At 41.1% G+C, this 20176-nt stretch overlaps 1 protein-coding gene across 2 annotated transcripts in view; it reads left to right on the forward strand.

The window, feature by feature from the left end:
• The window catches only part of LOC146385846 (protein sidekick-1-like), a 275365-nt gene that overhangs the window by 131420 nt on the left and 123769 nt on the right, over positions 1-20176 (forward strand). For both annotated transcript variants that reach the window (XM_084931824.1, XM_084931825.1), the window contains exon 5: positions 11929-12062. In XM_084931824.1, the coding sequence (XP_084787950.1) occupies positions 11929-12062 (134 nt within the window). The remainder of the gene's footprint in view (positions 1-11928; positions 12063-20176) is intronic.

The raw sequence follows: 20176 nt of genomic DNA on the forward strand, positions 1-20176 counted from the left end.
ACCCACTTCTCTCTGCCTGTCCCTCCGGCCATGCCAAGGGACATTAAACAAACGCAGCCTGTCCCACACCCTTTTTCGCTCTCTCTCTTTCACACACACACACACACACACACACACACACACACACACACACACACACACACACACACACCAATTACTTTCAGACTGAAGGCCCTAGGCTGTGTGTGCTCAAGGATGCTCGATTATGTGTGTGTGGGCATGTGCCTGTGTGTGTATTTTATGGAGGACTTACAGTGGCAGTGGCAGCCAGCCAAGCCAGTGAGTGACCACAGAAAGGTCTTTCTTTCTGTGTCCGTTTGACCGTTTGAAGAAACTGTAAAGGTGATTGAGGATGCAAGCCTGTGATTTAGGCACTGCGTTAATTACAAGTCACAGAGCTGCAGAGTGTGTAGGGTGGAAGGTAGGGGAATGTTTTCTGAGTCAGTGAAGGGGCTGTTAAAATCTCTCACAAACACATTAGTGTTCATTACTGTTGTAACCTCTACCATCTTTCTTTCTTTTTTCCCTCTTTCTCATTCTCCCTGTCTTTATTGGTCTCATGTGCAGTCACATGTACAGGCTGTATTTCTTTGAGTGGAAAATGCATTAAGATTTATTAGCATAGTCACCACAGTGACCGAGAATACCTTCAAATTGAGTTTTTTGAGTTATTAATGCAGTGTAGGGTGAAATTTTAATAAAGTTTTGAATGATATGCAGTTGGGTTGTAAAATATATGACGAGGGGTGTTTACATCACATACTTAAATCTACATTTGGTCTGGGACTGTTTAGTTCCTACCAAAAAAACTGGTTTGTAGCTGGGGTATTTACTGTTCTTTTAAAGAGCCTAGTGGTCCCACTTTAAAGTAGCTTTGGGTCTCATGTCTACTAATTGGAAGGTCAGTGGTTGGATCTCTAGCTGCTGCACTCTGCATATTGAAGTATGGTTGGGCAAGATGCTGGGCTGTATGGCTCAAATACTTATTTCACTAAATCAATGGTTTCCCCCCACTGTATGTTGCAGTTCATTTACCATCTATCAAATAGAATTGTGGAGAATGTGAGTGGAAAAGCAAAAACCCATTCACATTTGGCTCCAGTGTAAGATACTGTTTCCCTGAGGGTACCACAGCACACAGGGATGCCTCAAGAGACCATAATGTGCTTTGAACTTTGTGAAAAAAATTGTGAAAGGTCCTGAAAGGTGACTCATGCCTCCATGAGTCATAAGTCCATGGTACACATATGACTGACCACAGCCTTACGTATTTGTTATTTAAAGAACTGAACAGGAACAGATGAGGAGTAAAGAGAAATTTGTGGCATGAGGACAACCAGTGGAAGGTATTTTGGAAACTAAATGTAATCTTGCTTTACTAAAAAATACTGTAAGAAACTAACGTGAAGATCAGCCGCTATCAAACTTGTCACCTGACACCTCGTTTTTACAGCTCGTTGTTGAGAGAGACGCTTTGGTGGATGTGGGACAAACAAGTCAACAGGAAAGGTTTTTTTTATGCCTGAGTTCAACTACTATAAAACTGAAGCTACCAATTAAACCTAATGAAGTGCTAATTTATCCAAAACTGTAAGCAAATGCTAATTATCATTAGAACTGCTTCCCATCATTAAAATGGTGATACCAGCTAAGTTGACAAGGTCGCTAATGCTCCCATTGGCACTCATGAGGAGCTGCTGCTAAAGGTTAAGGAGTCACACTCAGTATCACTATCAGACAGTTTTCTATTTGAAATCCCATCATGAACTCCATCATATCTCCAGGAATCCTCCCGTCTAAAATGAGTGCTGCACACAGCCGCGTTTTACGTGACAGATGCAGCAGTGAAGTCCCGCCGCTTCACCTGCACAAAACACCCAGGGATGAAAACAAGCTCCCTTCCTCTTCTTGTCAGGAAACCAGCGGACTCGATGTCCTGCAAAGCTTGAGTTTGTGCAACCTGTACATACAATAATTCACTATGATGAAGCTAGCAAAAAACACAAACTCACTAATTTGCTACTGCTCAGGCTCACTATGACGCCTGCTACTGCAAACGAGCACTAAGCAAAAAAAAAGGCCACTCCCCCTGAAAGTGTTTTTGAAGCACTGCTTAAAATGCACACTTTTTGATCTGAATTTCAGCCTTTATGTCAAGCGAAAAAAGAGTAACTTTTAAAATATTAATTTCTAAGAAATATTATATATGAATAGAGAAAAAAATTTTAACCTGCAAGTTGCTCTTGAATGTCTTCACATAATTTAGGCCACATAATTTGTAAGGGTCCTGTAGGAGGTGGCTCGCATGCAGGTCTGACTGTGTGGCTCTGGGTGTACCCTACAGGTGCCTTTTAATAAATGTGAACGTTAGCCTTTTATCATTTTAATGTAGTCCAAAATGGTTTGGCTTTGATTTAAATTGAGATAGACTAAATCCAGGCCTTCTAAATAGTTGATGCACATTTTTAATGCATCAGCAGCCGCATTCCATTATTTCTTTCCATTTGGTTCAGTTCCAACAAGCTTATTATAGAGATGTGGAGTTGTTTTGTAAATGCTTTGTTTTCCCCTTGATTACAAGATACAGGAGTAGCAGACATTTAATGTTTTAAGTGTTTGGGGGAATTTATTTAGAACGACTTTAGAGCAACTGCCAAAGAGCAACTTAATGGGTCTTGTTGCATGCATGCCGGTCTTCTTGTTGAACACAGCTGGATCACCCTGTTATCTTTGAGTAACTGAAGTGTTAGATCCAATAAGAGGCTTGTAATATCATTAAAGTCACAGTTTTTACTTTGTTAAAACAGATATCTTACTGGTATATACACATATGTATATGTATAGTATATATATAGCTTTTAGCTACATTTTGTGTTTTCTTTTAGTTTTGAAAAGGATTCATGTTTGAGTTTCTCCTTTGAGAGTTCATGATTCCTTTTGATGCTTGTGTTTCTGTATATACTTTCCCTTTCATATGAATTACATTTTCATCCATTTCCCTCTGTGTTTCTTATTTAACCCTATCGTGCCTTCTTCCATGTTAAGTTATGAGTTTTCCTCCCATTTTATTTTGATAGGCTTTTATCTCTAGTGCTTTGCATTTATTTTTACTCCCTTGTCTCATTGTCTCTGAGTAGTTTCAGCTATGTTCCCCACCTCTTTCTATCTTATGCATATGAGTCTCTCCTTGTGATTTATCATGTCATTTTTGTTACTGTGTATCCTCTTTTTCTGCTTCCTAGTCTCCTAAGTATGTTCTAGTTGTTTGGACTCCTTCCTGTCTTTTGGATTTTGGACTAACTGATTTGATGGATCAAGAAGTATTCAAACGTCTTCCTCACAGCGTTTCATGACATGTTTTGGTTAATCAGGTTAGGTTAAGCTGTGATTCTAAAATGGCCATAGGTTTTAACATCAGTGTAAATGGTCGTCTGTCTCTGTGTTAGCCCTGCGACAGGCCGGCGACCTGTCCTGGGTTTACCCCGCCTCTTGCCCAATGGCAGTTGGGATAAACTCCTGTCCCCTGGCCCTGAATTGGATGTCGAAGAACAAGGAAGGATGGTTTCATACTTTGATTTTTACCATGTTTGTCTTTAATCTGAATTTAAACAGGCTTTAGAAAAATCAAAATCAGAAACTGCAATTTCTTTTCTGTTATGACGTTGTGTTTGAAAGACCTGTCAGTCATAAATTCAGATATCTGTTTTGAATGTTGATGGAATAGCTTCTTTTTCCACTGAGCACATTATGACAGTTTGAGTGTGATTTGGCGACTTTAACGCTTCACTTTACCGCTGTGGCAGAGAAATAAATGTGTGTTTACTTGTTGATTTTCACATAGATAAAGTCTGACTTTTTAAACAAGAACAATAATATATCTATATTCAACCTGTAGGTTTCCCCCTTGTTTTCGTAATCTGAAACTTAAGCAAAGGTTTCTTTTTTTAGGAAACTTTTGAACCATTCCATTTGAGCAAAAGGATTAAAGTGTGTTCAGCAAATATACTGTAAAACAAATCTCCAACCCCAGGCTGTGGTGACAATAGGTTCATTTAAGCTGTGCATTGGAAATCACTAAAGCACTCACTGTCAAGCTGCTGGAAACAGAATGTCAAGAACTACTGGCAGTGGTCCAGTTCTCTGTCTTAACTCAGTTAATCCCATTAAAAAACAAACTCAAAACAGATCTGTCACATTGTGCGTAACTGCTGTAGGAAAGTTTTGTTGTCTTGTTTCTGTTCTCATTTCACCATCTGGATCATTCCTAACTTTCTCACTTGCTACACTTACATTACCATCATTTACAGCGTCTTATACTATCCTAGACTTTCTGCCTATCTTTGGGCCCAATTTGCCCCAAAGCATCACAACAGGAGCTCGCTGCCAGGCACTGCATGAAAAGTAGTTAACTACCAGTTTTGTGTTCACTCTGAGTCTCTGTGCATTCGAGCTGTGTTGAAGAATGAAGGTGGTCATACTAAATATTCCTTTCAAACTAAGTGTGCTCTGTTTTTGCCTTGTATACTCTTCTATTTCCATGTATGCTAGCACATGTTTTAGTAAAGCACTGCATTTAAAAACATTACAAGAGTCTGGCTCCTTGGAAGCAAAATATAATGAATTGAGAGGTGGGTCAAGACTTTTGCATAATACTGTATGTTTTGAGACAAAATCCCCCAAATAACACTTTTACTAATTAGGATGTCATTATGCCAGGATTGTTTATTGGCTTTAGTTCTTATGTCAGCTTTTATTTCAAGTTGTGCAGACAAAGAAAAACACAAGCCAAAAATAAATGCTGTCGTAGCGTATATTGGATGAATATGGTACAGAAGCTTTCCCCTCCTCTATAGATTCAAAACAGTGCACTCGGTGGAGCTGGGTTTTATTGTTACCAATTACTTTGGGATAGAGAACAACACCACAACTCAATTTGACAGGCAATTCTGAGGGCAGGAATGCTTAAAAAATCTGAATACTTCACCCCAAAGTAAAGTGTGTAGCAACAAAATCCCCAGCTAAAAAGACAAGTAGAAAAATTTATACAGGCGCACATACACTCACATAAGGTTGCCCTCAGCATACACGAACCTGTGTACGTTAACTATCAATCAGTCTCACAGAGAACGTATTCATGTGTCTGCTGACTTGAACACCAGAGTAAATATTCAGTTCAAACGGCTGAGAGGCACAGTGAATGGTCCCAACTGTGCGCCTGCCTGTTTGAGTAGGTGTGTGTATGTATGAGGTGTAATATGTGGGTGGCTGGCTGGCACTAGCTTTGCAGACAAAGCTGCCAAAAAACCCTACCTGCTGTCTGGACTCGGTTTACAGTGTAGTGTCCTCCTCCTTCTGCACTGCTGCCACACTTCTCCACACAAGGCTGCTGTGTGTCAGAAGCATTGTGGTTTAAGAAGGTGGCACGCTGCTTATCAGGGATAGAGGAGGAGGGCAGGCGACTCAGTCCATGGACCTGGCGCACACGCTCACACACAGATCAAAAATACACACATTCACGCACTCGCTCACTCATCCCCTGGCCTGCGACGTGTGTGCTAATTAGCTCTTGGCACAGTTTGGTGTGTGTGCGTGTGTGTGCGTGTGCGTGCTTGTATGTGTGTGTGTGTGTAAAGCAGCCAGTGTTGCATTGCGGTCACCCGTGAGTGTTTATTAAGTCTTGGGGCAGTACACTTAAATGAAAGACCAATCTGGCTTGGCGCTTCGGTTCAGAGAAGTCAGAGGAGAGAGAGGGGAGGGTAAAGCAGGACAGTTATATGAAGTGATGGGGGGGGGGGACACAGAGAGAGAGACAGCCAGAAATAAAATACAAAGAAAATGGAAAGAAACCAAGAGAGAAATGTGCAGATTGTAATCTGAGTGAGAATGGAAATGGGATTTGAAGGAATGAGTCACAGAGGTTGTTATTTATTTATTTTATTGTGTGTGTGTGTGTGTGTGTGTGTGTGTGTGTGTGTGTGTGTGTGTGTGTGTGGAGTGGGGGTACAAAGAGAAAAAAAATGATGGGATGCTGTGATTCAGAAAGGAAAGAAGATGGGATGTAGCTGATTGCTGTATTTAATTTTTTCTGCCTTGGGAAAAACTGTCTCTCTCTCACAGACATAAGCATGCGGAGTCATGCACAGTTTTACAACTGGGTTTGTGTTTAATTAAAAGCCCGAACAATTTTGTCCAGTTTAATTAAATGCAGACCTAAAAGAGAGCCGAAAGTCACATGTCATAATAAATCTGAACATATATATTCAGAATAAGAGGACACTCCTAAGCTTATACATATCTGTCTGTATGCTGGTGCATGTTTCTGACTGTATTGTCATTCTTAAGATGAGGCTGTGTAGCCACCCTCCAGGTATTGGGAACTAGCACTGACATTTTATTATTTTTTTGAATTATGGTCCTCTAATTTCTGTCGCCTGACTTCTTATTCTTATTGGCGTTTCATTTTGTACTTCGTTTTTTCTTCTTTTTTTGATATGAATTTTCCATGCGGGGATGTAATGAGAAATGGAAGTCCTGCCAATTTGGATTAAATGGAACAAGCCGTCAGCCAATGTCATAGCATACAGCTTCACATGTAAATAGTACATATGATGGCATTTGTGAATGGGAAACAAAAGATACTCCATAAAGAAATTCTTTTAACTCAACAAATGCTTAGATCTTAATTGGTCTAAACTCAGCTCTGCCGCCCACTGAGCGTCTTTGTCTTTGTTAAATTGGTGAATTTAGATTCCCTCGAACCTCCCAGGCTCTCTCCTACCTCAGACACTGTAGGCGAGTAGAAGCCAGCCCTCTCTGTCTATTAATCAGCATGTGCTGGGTAAAACAGATGTGATAAAATGGGCGGGTCAGTGCACTTAATGAGCTTAACAGCTATAAATTACATTATGGAGCTAGGTGAAGATGCAGAATTCATCCCTGCGGTGAAATAAGTGAGAAAGAAGAGAAGAAAGGTTTGGTTAAAGCCTCCTTTTTTTCAGTGAGTGATATGCACACAAAATCCAACCGGCACACATTGACATACGCTCACACAAATAAAGTGTCAGTGTCGGGGTTGAGGCTCTGGCTCTTGAAGTTGTTCTCCTGGGAAATCACGCTGAATAAATTTAGACCTGAGGAATTCTGCCTCGGTTTGAGTGTGTTTGTCGGAGAATCGTCGAACAACTCCATGTGATCCCATGACTCACCACTCCTTTCAATAAATATTTCAGTTAGCAGTTCCTATATTTCTTTCTTGCACATTCAAGCACTTCTTTGTACTTCATCACTGGATATACAATAAAGAAACCCCCCGTCCTTTATTGAGATAAGACAGAAGGGAAGAAAGCTGGGAAAGGCACAAAGTAAATAGCCTTAGGGCAGATTTGATCCCAGGGCTCTGCAATAGCTTTATGGCTTATGGGGTTGCCTGCTCAACCTGGTGAGCTACACCAGCACCTCCATGTTTAAATGTTAATGAGTGCATCAACACAGCCATCTTTAAGGCCCCGGTCACACAGGCCTAGAGACAGGTTGGCAACCCCCTGGCCCCACCACTAGTTACTAGGGAAAAATGAGTACTCCCCAACAGTTATGCTAGTGGTTGCTGGTAGTCGCTGTGAAACTGAAACACAAACACAACAACTGCTCTCTGAGAAGTAGTAAAACTGTGATAAGTTCAATGCATGAACAGAGACCGTTCATCTTCAAAGTAGAAGGTGTGTCTTTTGAAACATGTTGGTTTCAGTAGTAAGGCACAACATTTACTTTCAAGGTGAATGGGCTTCCTTTCTGGTTTGCTAGTAACCAAAGCAATCACCCAAAGCAATCACAAGGAGGTTTTTGGTCTTTCCAACAGAGTTCACATAGCAACAGCAAGAAGCCTCCAACAACCACTAACCAGCTGGTCAGGGAATACACATTTTTCCCTAGTGATTGGTGGTTGCCATAGGGTTGCCAGCTGGTTGCTACGCCTGTGTTATTGAGGACTAAGCTGTGAATCCTGATAATCACACTGTTTGTGTTTCATCTGCTATTTAATACGTAGCAGCATAGTGAATTAATGATGCTGAATGTTTCCTTATCAAGCGGCAACATCTTCAGTCTTCTTTTAGTTCGTTGGCAAAGACACTGCAGTGTGCTTTCAATCAACTTGTGCAAATCAAGTTACACTTTTCAGATTTTTACAGCATCAAATGATGAGTCAATTAGGCAATTACTCCTCAGTGTGAGACGAGAAATGTTCAGTTTTTCACAATTGCATAGATGCGTCTCTTGAACCTTTTGCTATTTTCTGAAAACGAAAATCCAATTTCCAAAGTACTTACTCAAAACTTGCTCAGTCATAATAACCCTACTGTGCAGTCATTACACACTTCAAGAAGTTGAAAACACAATGTTCAGAACATGTAACTCAAGTCTTTCCAACCCCATGTGGTGTTTTTGAAGCTCTTTTACAAAAAAAGGAAGTAATTCTACCAAATTTTGCTGTTCTTGAGCCACTTTGTAGTTGCCTTCTTCCTCAGTTCAGCTGTATTTGGCCAGTAGAGACTGGGCTCTGATAGCTTCAGGTGGAAGAAGTTGAACACAATTACGCCACACCTGTTGTTGCTTGAGTGCAACTGTGCAAAGTTATTAATGTGATGTAATGTAACCTATTTATGTGAGTTCAGAGTGAACAGGCTGCACAGTGAGTTGAGGGCAGACGCTGTACCACCAGTGATAGAAGCAATCTGAGAGGCAGAGGAGGAACGGTGTGTGTAGGAGGTGCTGGATGAGGACGAGGAGGAGAAAAGCACGGCTGAGAAGAGTAATTTCAGATGAAATTTAGTTATTGTGATAGACCACGTTTGAGTTCATGGAACGAGAAGCAGGACAGAAAATTATATATGGCCCCCAGTGGAAAAAACAGGTAACATCTGTGATTTCCCAATAGCACGAGGCAGGGGGCTTTTTTATGTCGGCATGGACATTTAGAACAAAGCTTTCAAAACATGTCAGTTTTGAAAGAATCAATGTGAGCCTTTCTACCATTCACCAGATCCTGGGTGCAGATAAAGCAAGTGTACGGAGTATCCTTTAAGGCACGATCAGAGATCAGGGCAGTGTGTGTGCCCTCTGGATCGATATAGCACAGAGATGTGAAGCTGGTGCCGAAGGAATCACTTGTAGACTTGGAGTTACATTTACAGAGTGTTCTAATATGCATTTCACTTGCATTATACAGTGGGTGAAATCATTTGATCCCCTGATGAATTTTGGAAGTTTTCTTGCTTCCAAAGACACGAAGAACCTCTAATTTTTATAATAATAATAATAATAATAATAAATTTTATTTATGAGCGCCTTTCAAGTCACCCAAGGACACTTTACAATAGGATAAATGGTAGTTTCATTTTAATGGAGAGAGAGAGAGGAAGAACATCAATCACAAATCCAGAAAAAACACATTACATGAATGTTATAAATTGATTTGCATGTCACTAAGTGGAATAAGCATAGCGGTAAGATGTTCCTTGTAGTTGGTCAACAGGTTAGGAGTTTTGGCTCACACATCTTTACAGAAACTCACAGAAATGACTCGGAGGTGTAGCTCTCTCCACAGATTATCTATAGGATTGAAGTCTGGAGACTGGCTAGGCCTCTCCATGATCTGAATGTGCTTCTTCTTTAGCCACTCCTGTGTTACTTTTGCTGCATGTTTTGGGTCACTGTCATGCTGGAAGACCACTGAAGATGGGTCTTCAGTGGTCTGGCTGAGCGAAGGAGTTTCATGTCCAACATTTTACGATACAACTTCACCATTTGCTGGTGAAGTCGTGTTGTAGCATTAGCAGAAAAACAAAAGTGTAACGTTTCCACCTCCGTGCTTGACTGTGGGGTGGTGTTCTTTGGGCCACACTCAGGATTTCTCTCCCTCCAAACACAGTGGGTTGAGTTGATGCCAAAGAGCTCAATTTTGGTTTCATCTGCCCTTAGCACTTTCTCCCAAGCCTTCTCTAAATCATTTAGATGTTCACTGGCAAACTTAAGAAGGGGCTGTACACGTGTCTTCTTGAGCTGGGGGACCCTGCTGCAAGATTTCAATCCATTATGTCATTGCATGTTACCAGTGGCGTTCTTGGTGACTGTGCCAACTGCCTTCAGATCATTAACAAGCTCCTCCTGTGTAGTTTTGGGCCGATCCACCAACTTCCTCATGATCATCCTCACTTCCATGTGAGGTGATTGATATTAAATTTCTTCCATTTCCGAATAATCGCAGCAGTTGTCACCTTCTTTCTCTAAGCTTCTCGATGATGTTCTTGTAGCTCATTCCAGCCTTGTGGAAGTCTACAAATATTGTCCCTGATGTCCTTTGACAGCTCCTCGGTCTTGCCCATGATGGTGGAGATGTTTGAATTTTTGGAATTTTATTGCTTGTAGTGCTTAACAGTTTTCAATATTCAATTTATTTTACAGAAAAGGAATTTGTGTGGTTTTTGTAGAAATGCATTTATTTTATGAAGTTTAGTTTTCTCTGGTGCTACATGCCCATTTTTGATGTAGTTTGCAAAAACTGCTCTGTAGTGTTTTTATTTAACACTCGCTGTGTGTATGATCTTTAAACATGTTTGAGCACGATAAAGCAGTTTGGGGGGAGATTATATTTGATTTTGCCTGAGGAGTGAGTGGTTTTATCTATTTAGTTTCAAAATTGAGTTTTGTGTTTAAAGTTTGGAGAAAGAAGATGGAAGGTTTCAAGAGGTGTGCTTTTGGTAGTTATGAGAGGCACTTATATTTGTGTTTATTTCCCTCTTTGGCTCTCATATAGTATCGATTTAGGTTGTCATAAGTGGCATGTTTTGTTTTGTGTTCCAGTTGGCAATGTGCCGATTGAGTTTTGGGCACATTCACTGCTGCCAGTTCAGCACTGCTGAACAATGGCCACAGAAAAATACACATATCTTACAAGCACACAGACAGAGGCTAATTTTCACAAGCACTGCCCTTCTTCTTATACATAAAGTATTCAAGCAACCGGTGTTCACAGTTATAGCTTCTTTTGTTTTTCTACTGTTTTTCTAAATGCAGTGAAGTATTTGTACAGCACAGGCTCTACAGAAACAAGCTGACTGTTTAATAACAACAGACAGTCGTCTAACTTTACTGCGCTCTATTCTTGCTTTGATCTTATTGATTTCATTTCATTGTCGGGCTCTCTGAATATTTTTGTTTGGGGGGGAGTTTCCATCCTCTGACATGCTGAAAACACCAGTAGCATCACTAAAAACATCATCCTGTGTTTCCTGCCTGGCGGCATCTGTTGCCAGACAGACGAGTTCAAACGCCTTCGAAATCTGAGTGCAACAAAAATATTTTCTGTTAGCATCTCTCCCACAACATCACCCTCCAAAGTCAGTTCTTCCCAGTATGATCTCCTGAAAGTCAACGGCAACGCAAAATCTCTTTGTGAGTCTCTGTGTGCTCAAGTAAGAACACTTTTAGATTTTGCGTGCTTGTGATCGTGTGTGCTTGTGTACCAGCGCGCTGCATGTTTGTGGCATATTGATTGCCGCTGCTATGCGGGGAAATGAGGATGGATCAGTGTGAAGAAGGAGGAACAGAAGACAATACACAAACAGTGAGAGTGGCAAAAAGAATGAAAGATACACAAAATGAGCTACATATCAATCTGAGACAGGAGGAGAGATTTATTTAAGCTCTCTGAATCCTCTTTCCTTTCTGATGCTTGTATTCAATGTTTCCCTCCCCCATTATGAATTCCAAATGATCCATGTACCAAATACTCTTCTCTTGACAGAGTCTTAGTTTGAGCAGTGTTCCCGTCTGAGACGGAGCAGTGCTGGAAGGAGGCATGTTTTGCTTTGGGAGTGCATTGTTGTGTTTTCTAAACTCTTGTTCTCTGTGTGTCTTATTTGTTCCCTGCAGAACAATCACTTTGGACAATCAGCTGGTTGTCTTGGCAACCGCTGCAACGGACGCCGGACGTTATCATGTAGAGGCGGTGAACGAGCTGAGCGGCGAGACTGTGACGAGTCCTGCTGTCTACCTGAGCATCTCAGGTAAAAATAAATAAATAAAAAAACGTGTTAAATTGGTATTTAATAACAGTGCAAACAGCCCATCTGGTAAACACTATGCTCAGTATTAGCATTAGTTTGGTCTGCAGTCAAACCATCCAGCATATTTCTGTCCCTCAAATATTTTTCTGTTGGGGTGGGGCTTCATTAGGTTTTCTGTGGTCTTCTGTGGTTGTTGTGTGGATAAATCTGAATCCCTTTTACAGAACATAACTCCCTTTGATTGATAGAGAAGACAGTTTTGAGTGTCGGGCTAATTACTAAACCTGAAAATGAGCTGCAAAAGACATGTAGAGATGTAAAAACATATCTGACACATCACAGAAACAACATACTTGTGCACACATTATTTGCAAACTAAAATGCTGGAGGTCTTGGCTCATCATTAAGTAGAGATGCTTGAATTATTGATTTGATTATTAAAATCTCAAATTAGAGATTCCAGCAACCAAAAATTACCATAATGCAGCCGGCAGGAGTTTTATTAGAGAAGCATCACTACTCACATGGTGAAGCTCAACAACAAATAAACTCGGCATCACAGAGTGATTTTTAATGAGTCTTACATCTAGTAGGGAGGAACCAGCTTGTAGAGAGATCAGGAACCAATAATAGATCTCTGTTTTGGCCTTTGCCATATCAACAAGCAAGTGAGACATAATTTGATAAGATATTTGATGGACTTAAAGCTTTGAAAATTTAGAGTGTTGCCAATTTTTGGTCCAAAAGGAAATCTGTCTCAGTCACGTAAAGTCATACAGTGTGTACTACACTCACCAGCCACTTTGTTGTTCAACCGTTCATTAATGCAAATATCTATTTAGCCAACCACAACACCAATTCAGTGCATTTAGGCATGTAGTCATGGTGTAGATAACCTGCTGAAGCACAAATGGAGCATCAGAACGGTGAAGAAATGTGAGTTAACTGACTTTGAATGTTGGTGCCAGATTGGCTGGTCTCAGAATTTTAGGAACTGCTGATCTACTGGGACTGACAGAGAAAAGACTTAAAATATTAAGTGAGCAGAATTTCTCTGGGTTAATGTCAGAAGTTAAAGAAGGACAGCCAGACTGCTTCAAGCTGATAGGAAAGCAACAGTAACTCAAATAACCACTTGTTACAACCAATGTATGCAGAAGAGCATCTCTGAATGCACAAGATGCGAACCTTGAAGCAGATTGGTTACTGCAGTAGCTAATAACAGGAACTGAGGAAAGTGAGGTTAAATGTGGGATGAGCAATACTGGACAACAGAAAATTAGAAATGTTTTGCTCATTTCATGAGTCTCAATTTGTCTTGTGATTGTCGTTTAATAGGTTCATAACTTGATGTAAACAACGTGAAAACATGGATCCATTTTGCCTTGTTTCTGGCTGGTGGCGTGGGTGAAATCTTTTTGGCACACTTTGACCCCTTAGTACCAACTAGATCATTTAAACACCACAGCCTGAGTACTGTTGAGGACCCCTTATGCCTTATGCCCACAGTGTACCTGTCGTCTGATGGCTGCTTTCAGCAGAATCACGCACCATGTCAACTCAAACTGGTTTCTTGAACATAACAATAAGTTCACTGTACAGAAATGGCCTCCACACTCACCAGATAGTGTTTCAGATCAGTCCAGTAGAGCATCTTTGGGATGTAGTGAAACAGGAGATTCACATCATGGATGTGCAGCCAACTAATCTGAAGCAACTGTGTGATGCTGTTATGTCAATATGGACCAAAATCTCCAAAGACCAAAGGTTCCAGCAACTTGTTGAGTCTATGTCAGGAACAGTTACGGCAGAACAGGGTCGAACCCAGTACTAGTGAGGTGTACCTAATAAAGTGTCTGGTGAGTGACTTTAAAGAAACATGCATTGGCTTTGGGTCTTTAGATGACATGTAAATGATGACATCTTCCTACTTTAAATGCTTTTTCCTCCCCTTGGTTGATGTTCATGTGTGTGTTTACTTGAAACATGAGAAGTGTTAGTTGTGTTGTATACTCTACTGTACTATGCTTTCTTGTTATTCTGAGCTTTTTGCTTCCTCTTGACTGTCAAAAACTACAAGAGTTAGATCTTTGTGGTTGATCCAGTCATTTCATTGAGTCTGCAAGCTTTGACTGTGCTTTTACTTGTAAAAACAGCATGCACTTATTGTGTGTTGTTCACTGTTGTGAATGACAAGCAGCTCTTTGTTCATTTCACAGAAACAGGCTTCAGTCAGAAGAACTGCAAAGTTTGATGGATTTTAGCCTCTCTGTGTGTTCCCGTCTCTGTCGTGGCCTTTATCGCTGAATCACTTTATTGCTGTATGCCTCTCTCTCTATCTCTTCTCCTTGGAGGCCGGAGGATTGACTCTACTGTCTAACAGTCCTTCACTTGAAGTGTTCACCATGGTTAAATGAAAGCGAGAGGGAGGGAGCGAGCCCTCTGTCCCTCGTGGCTGTATAGAGTTTTAATTAGATTCTCTTTACAGCGTTGTATCCTTTGGCATCCTTTGTCACAACTGCGCGCACACACGCACGCACGCACGCACGCACGCACGCACGCACGCACGCACACACACACACACACACACACACACACACACACACACAATCAAATAAATTTAGGTACAGTACCTTGTTACAGCTGTCAGTGTGAAGTGCTCCCGTGGGCGTTTTTAGGAATAGTAAGGGTATAGTTAGGTTTCACTGATCAGTCTTCGGCCATAAACAGCTATGCATGGTTGTGTGTGTGTGTTTGTGTGTTTCTGTTCAAAACTGTGTTTTCTACAATAAACATTTTCTGGGTAAATGCCTTTTTCTATATAAAAGCATATTTCAGTTATTTGTTATTGACACAGGGAAGAAATAGAAGATCATGGAATTTGATAAAAACAGGGACAAACCAAAGAGGTAAAATGTTGCAAATCGTGCAGGGTGTGAAAAAGAGAGCGTGAGCAAGGAAACATGGAAATAACAGATCTTTATTCGTGTATTTTCTTTTGCTCAGGGCTGTTTTTTGACATTAAGCATCACATTGATCACTTGGTTGGTTTTGGAAATAGAAAAGGTGTTAAGCATAGTTTTGAACACTATGTAGCTATTGAATGCACACAGATGCCACTGATTATAGCCACAGAGAGAAGGAGACTGGGCCTGTTAATGACACAGATGAGTCGAGGGTTGTTGTCAGGAAATTTGAAGGAGAAAAAAGATCAATTTAAGTCAATGAAGTGTTTAACACTTAACCTAGTTAACTGACACAAGAGAACATGTGAATGAACTCTTGCAAATGGTGTTTTCGTTCATGTCTTCCACCACTTTGTTCTTATTTTCCCACCTCTTCCTTTACATTTCCTGTTCTGTCGCTTCCCTTCATTTCCTGTCTCCCCCTCTCTTCTCTTCTCTTTCCGTTAGGCAGCCTGTAGAGGATCTGAAGGCAGAAGTTCATAGCTGTCAGTCATATTTCTAAAAATGTTGTCTTTCTCTTCATAAATTGAGCAGAATAAATGAGGTACCTATTTTCTATTCTCCCCTTTCTTTCTTTGATTCAAGCATTGTGCTCAACAGACAAGAACGAGGGAGAAAAAGGACTGGTAGAGACAGAAAGACTTAATGAAGTGAGACGTGGGTGTAGACTGAGGATATGACCAACAACCTGTTCATGTCAGGACTGCTGTTGATGAAAGTGTGTGCCCTGCACTCACACACGTACACAGACACACACACAGACACAAGAACAGGCATGAAAAGTTAAGATATTGTCACATTCGTAAAACCTTTCTGTCACATTCATGCTGTGGCACGACCAACACTCAAATTCTTTTTGCTAATCCGCAAAGCCTGCAAGGGCCGAGGAAAGTGTCAGACAACCAGCTGCATGCCCTACCTACTTGACAGATCCATTATCTGCATGTCCCTGACCACTGTCCTGTAAGTGTGGCCTAGACTGCTGGAAATAAAAAGCAGTAACTGTCATCCGTGGTCGAGCTGGAACAGCCACAATTGATAGCAGCTCAACAGCTTGGTGAGAGGTCAGACACTGTAATCACTAGAAGTACAGCCTGCCTCTAAAATAAACAGCTCCTGGAGCTTTTTATCGCCGCCGACAACATATGGTGTTAGAGACGACATTTTCAGTCAGTTATTGCCGTGGACCGAACTTGACAGATTGACAGAGGTTGAATTTCATAAAGGAGCGCGTGTGGCACGTCAATATCCATTCAACGCAGCACATTCTCATCTCTACAGTCACTCCAGGGAGGCGGGGTCGGGCTCTATTGAGTGGCTCTGCTTTATTATTTACAACGTACACACGCTTGATTCATTGTGTACTTGTGTATGTTTGCATTAGAGAGAACATGAACACTAATGGCCTCAGGGCATCTCTGTTAGAGGCAGGAGATCAGCGTTCCTACTTCAATTATTTGAGCTTCATGCATACCTGCAATCATCACTACCTGTCGCTTTCTGTTTAATACACACACACACACACACACGCTTACACATACATACACTTTAGGCTGTCAGTCAGAACAGCAGTCTATTTCCCTGTTGCCCAGAAGAGAGTATGCATGTCTCTGTGCTTCTGCTCATTTCACAGCAGCCGAGGTCTTTGTAGATTTGTACATCAGACCATTAGAGCAGCACAGCATCCCCAAAGAGTGCACTCACCGTTGGGAGACTCACACACACACGCTCACATACTCAGACATGACAACATGCACGTGCACAGGAACACTCGACATGCCTGGACAGCCCCTTTGCAGCGCAAAGAAACAGGAATGGCACCAGATTTTAGACATGGTGAGATTAAAAAATAAATAATAAAAAAAACCCATTTGATCTCACATGTATGGATTTTGTAGATAGGATTTTGGGGAGCAAAGAGGGTATGCAGAGTTTATAAGAGAGAAGAAAAGTGCAGGATAACAAAGAAGGGGAAGGGCGCAGACACGTGCAGTACATGCTGATATAATTACTGTAGTTGCTTTAAATGGTATCTCAGCTTTGGGCTCAATAGTTGATCAGCTGCCTTTATCTGCTCTATAAAAAAGGCAGTAACGTCACACTTGTTAATAATTGCTTAAATGCAAAAAATAGCGTAGAATATCACATGCATACAGAGTGCTTCACTTGAATAGAGTGCTCCAGTTATTCAGGGCTTCGCTTGAATAAAGTTGGGAGAGTTGCAAGACATAGATTAGAAGAAAAAAAATCAATGCAGTCGTCGAGACCAAGATGTCCTGACTTTTAGTCTCTTAAAGAAATTGATAGTATCTTTTCATTAGACCCAGTCTGGCTTGTAAATTCTCTGTCTAATTCTAAATCTGTCCACTCCAAAAGACCAGGCTTTGACTTATAAGTTGAAAGCCTGTGTCTCCAATTCCAAGCTGACACGACCTTGGTGCCATCACTCACTGCAAAGCTCAGACTTGACAAAGCATCCTGCAAAAGCACGTAAGTGAACCAATCTCTATGCATAGAATGTTTGGAGTCACCTTAAAAATGCCCCTCATACAGTACTACACCTCTGTAGTAGCAGTACTGTAGTAGCAGAAGTTATTGCAGTGTCCAGACAAGTTTCCAGAATTATGATCTCTGCATTACAAAGAAGCTGGAAAGATTTGTTTGAAAATTTCCATTTTTTTCTTTGAAGCCTCAGAGTTCTGCACAGTAATGATTTGTGTTACTGATTCAGCTGAATAAAGAACAAGGATTCTCTCAGGCACTGTGTACTGTAATGTGCACAAATAGAGAAGAGCAACCTCCAAGAAAGGGGACAAGACAAAGCCGTGATGTGAAGCAGATGGGAGCTTGGGTTGGTGTGTGTGAGAAATACCCCTTCACAGCCTTAATCATTCATTGTATGTGTGTATTATAGAGGGTGTATGAGTCTGAGTTTGATTACCTTGGCTTGGTGATTGGAAGGAAAAAAATCTGTCTGCGTTTGATTACGTCTCCTGTTGAAGCCTCCTCTGGTGTCTGCCGTTTAACATCACTGCGTTTCTACCATTTATCCTCTTTTCTCCTTCCTCCATCAAACAGGGTTTGTCGCCCTGCAGCCCTGAGTCGTGACAGAGTGACGTTTGTCAGAACCTGAACAATAGACTCTGCTGACCTCAGGAAAACCCAGAGAGAGACACACACACACACACACACACACAGTTGCATATACAGTCAGGGTATCATTTGGGAAAGTAGAAAGAGGAGAAGAGGTGAGAGAAAAGTGAGGACTTTTAAAAGAGCATATGGCACATGACAGAAAAGTTACTGTCACTTTAAAAAAGCTTTTAAGAAATGAGGGTTTGAAGCATTTAATGCTTGTGTAAGTGTGTGTGCACAGTGACATTTGTGTTGTTATTTTTGTGTAGGGGGTGTGTCTTTGTGTCATTTGTTTCTTTCTGTAATCATGTTCCTTCTCTTCCAGATGTTTCCTTTCCACATCACTGACTCTTAAACGAGAGCCTGCTGCGGATCTTTCTGTGCACGTGTGCTACTGTACGGTTTCTGAGCAGCCGCGCGTGTGTGTTTGCTCCAAGTACCATCCCGGTTGCTCTGTGGCGCGTCTAATTGGAGGCATTTTTGTGTCCCTGGAGTCCCCGAGTGTGTATTTGTGTTTTTGTAAGGTGAAGTGGTTTGTGTGTGTGTGCACAAGTGCGTGTTTTAAGCGTGTCATAGTGTCGCAGACCTGCTAGCCCTCATTTAAAATCTTAAGAGAAAGATCAGAGAATCCCCTCTGTCCCTGTGTGCTGTGAGGCTGCTGCAGCTCTCATCATGAGCTCAAGGTGGTTTGCATTTTGCTGCATCATGCCTTGATAGGCTTCAGGGAACGCCATGGAAACCACTCTAACCGGGGTGGCAGCGTAATGATCCGTGCCACAAGCTGCCTCTGCGCGCTTTCGACTGCAGCTTCTAGCGTCGGTTAGGGAATATATCCCAGGCGATTTTAGTCAAATGAGTGCAAGGCGAATACAGGCAGACTTGTGGGGGGTAGTGACTCTCTGTCAGACTGTTTGGCTGGTGACCTCTGAAAAATCAAAACGAAAGCCAAATTGGACTCTATTTAGCCACAACCCACCATCCTGTGATACAAGCACAGGTGTACGCAGTGAACAGGGACACCGATATGTGCTGTCTTCTTCTCCCACACAAATGACTGCTCTTAATTAATTACTGGCAGAAAATATGGCAATTTTGGAAGCAGCTGCTAGTATACTTTACTTAGCAACTAGATAAAAATGGCTCAAAGATTTCACAGGTTTTTTTTCTTTCTGTTTTTTTCCTCCTGTTAGCCAACAGAAGACTTCCTGTATGGAGAATCTTTTTAGAGCGGATTATAATTGGCAACAGCAGCAGTTCTCAGATAAATGGGAAAATTTTAATTTGGTTTTGTATAAGATGGTGTTGTAATAATTATAGCAAGTGCTGGAAGGCGGTGGCGTGTAGTGTGTGTGTGTGTGTGTGTGTTTAACCACAATCAGAGCCCACTTGTTGTGCCTGTTGATGATGCGTTTATTATCTTCAGATCACTCACTTATCAAATATATACACTAGTTTTTCAATCGCAGGTTTTAGAATGACAGTAGAAATGACACTTTCAGTGTTTTTTTGTAATTTGGTGCAGTTTCCTCTTCAGAGTGAGCCTCTGACGCTTGGCTACACACTTAAGCGTTATCAGTTCACATGTAGTGAAGGCAGTGGGCCTCATTCACAAACAGTGTGCTTGCACAAATCTGTGATTTATCACTATTTTCACACCTGAATTTACTTTTATGCTACAAAACAAACTTAGAAGTCCCTCATATCAAAAATACAAACAAATAAAGAAGACCTGGCTGTCTTGGTTAATTTACTCACATCTTTAATCATTCATTAAAGAATGCTGGATATCATCACTTACAGTCTAATTTTCTGGCACTTTATCATCGATGCTGGACAACATGGATGTTTTTCAATCATTGGAGTGTTTCTCATTTTGGGCTCACAAGATGTTTCTTTTTCTTATTTTTCTTATGGCTTCTAGATTTTTATATGATGTTTGATTTAAAACCATTTGTTTTCTTTCTCTCTCTTTTCTTTATTGAACCACAGTGAATGTCACAGGGGAAAGAGTTT

This window comes from Perissodus microlepis, chromosome 6, assembly GCF_051167445.1.
Source record: "Perissodus microlepis isolate ML-2025 ecotype Zambia chromosome 6, ASM5116744v1, whole genome shotgun sequence".
Classification (NCBI taxonomy): domain Eukaryota; kingdom Metazoa; phylum Chordata; class Actinopteri; order Cichliformes; family Cichlidae; genus Perissodus; species Perissodus microlepis.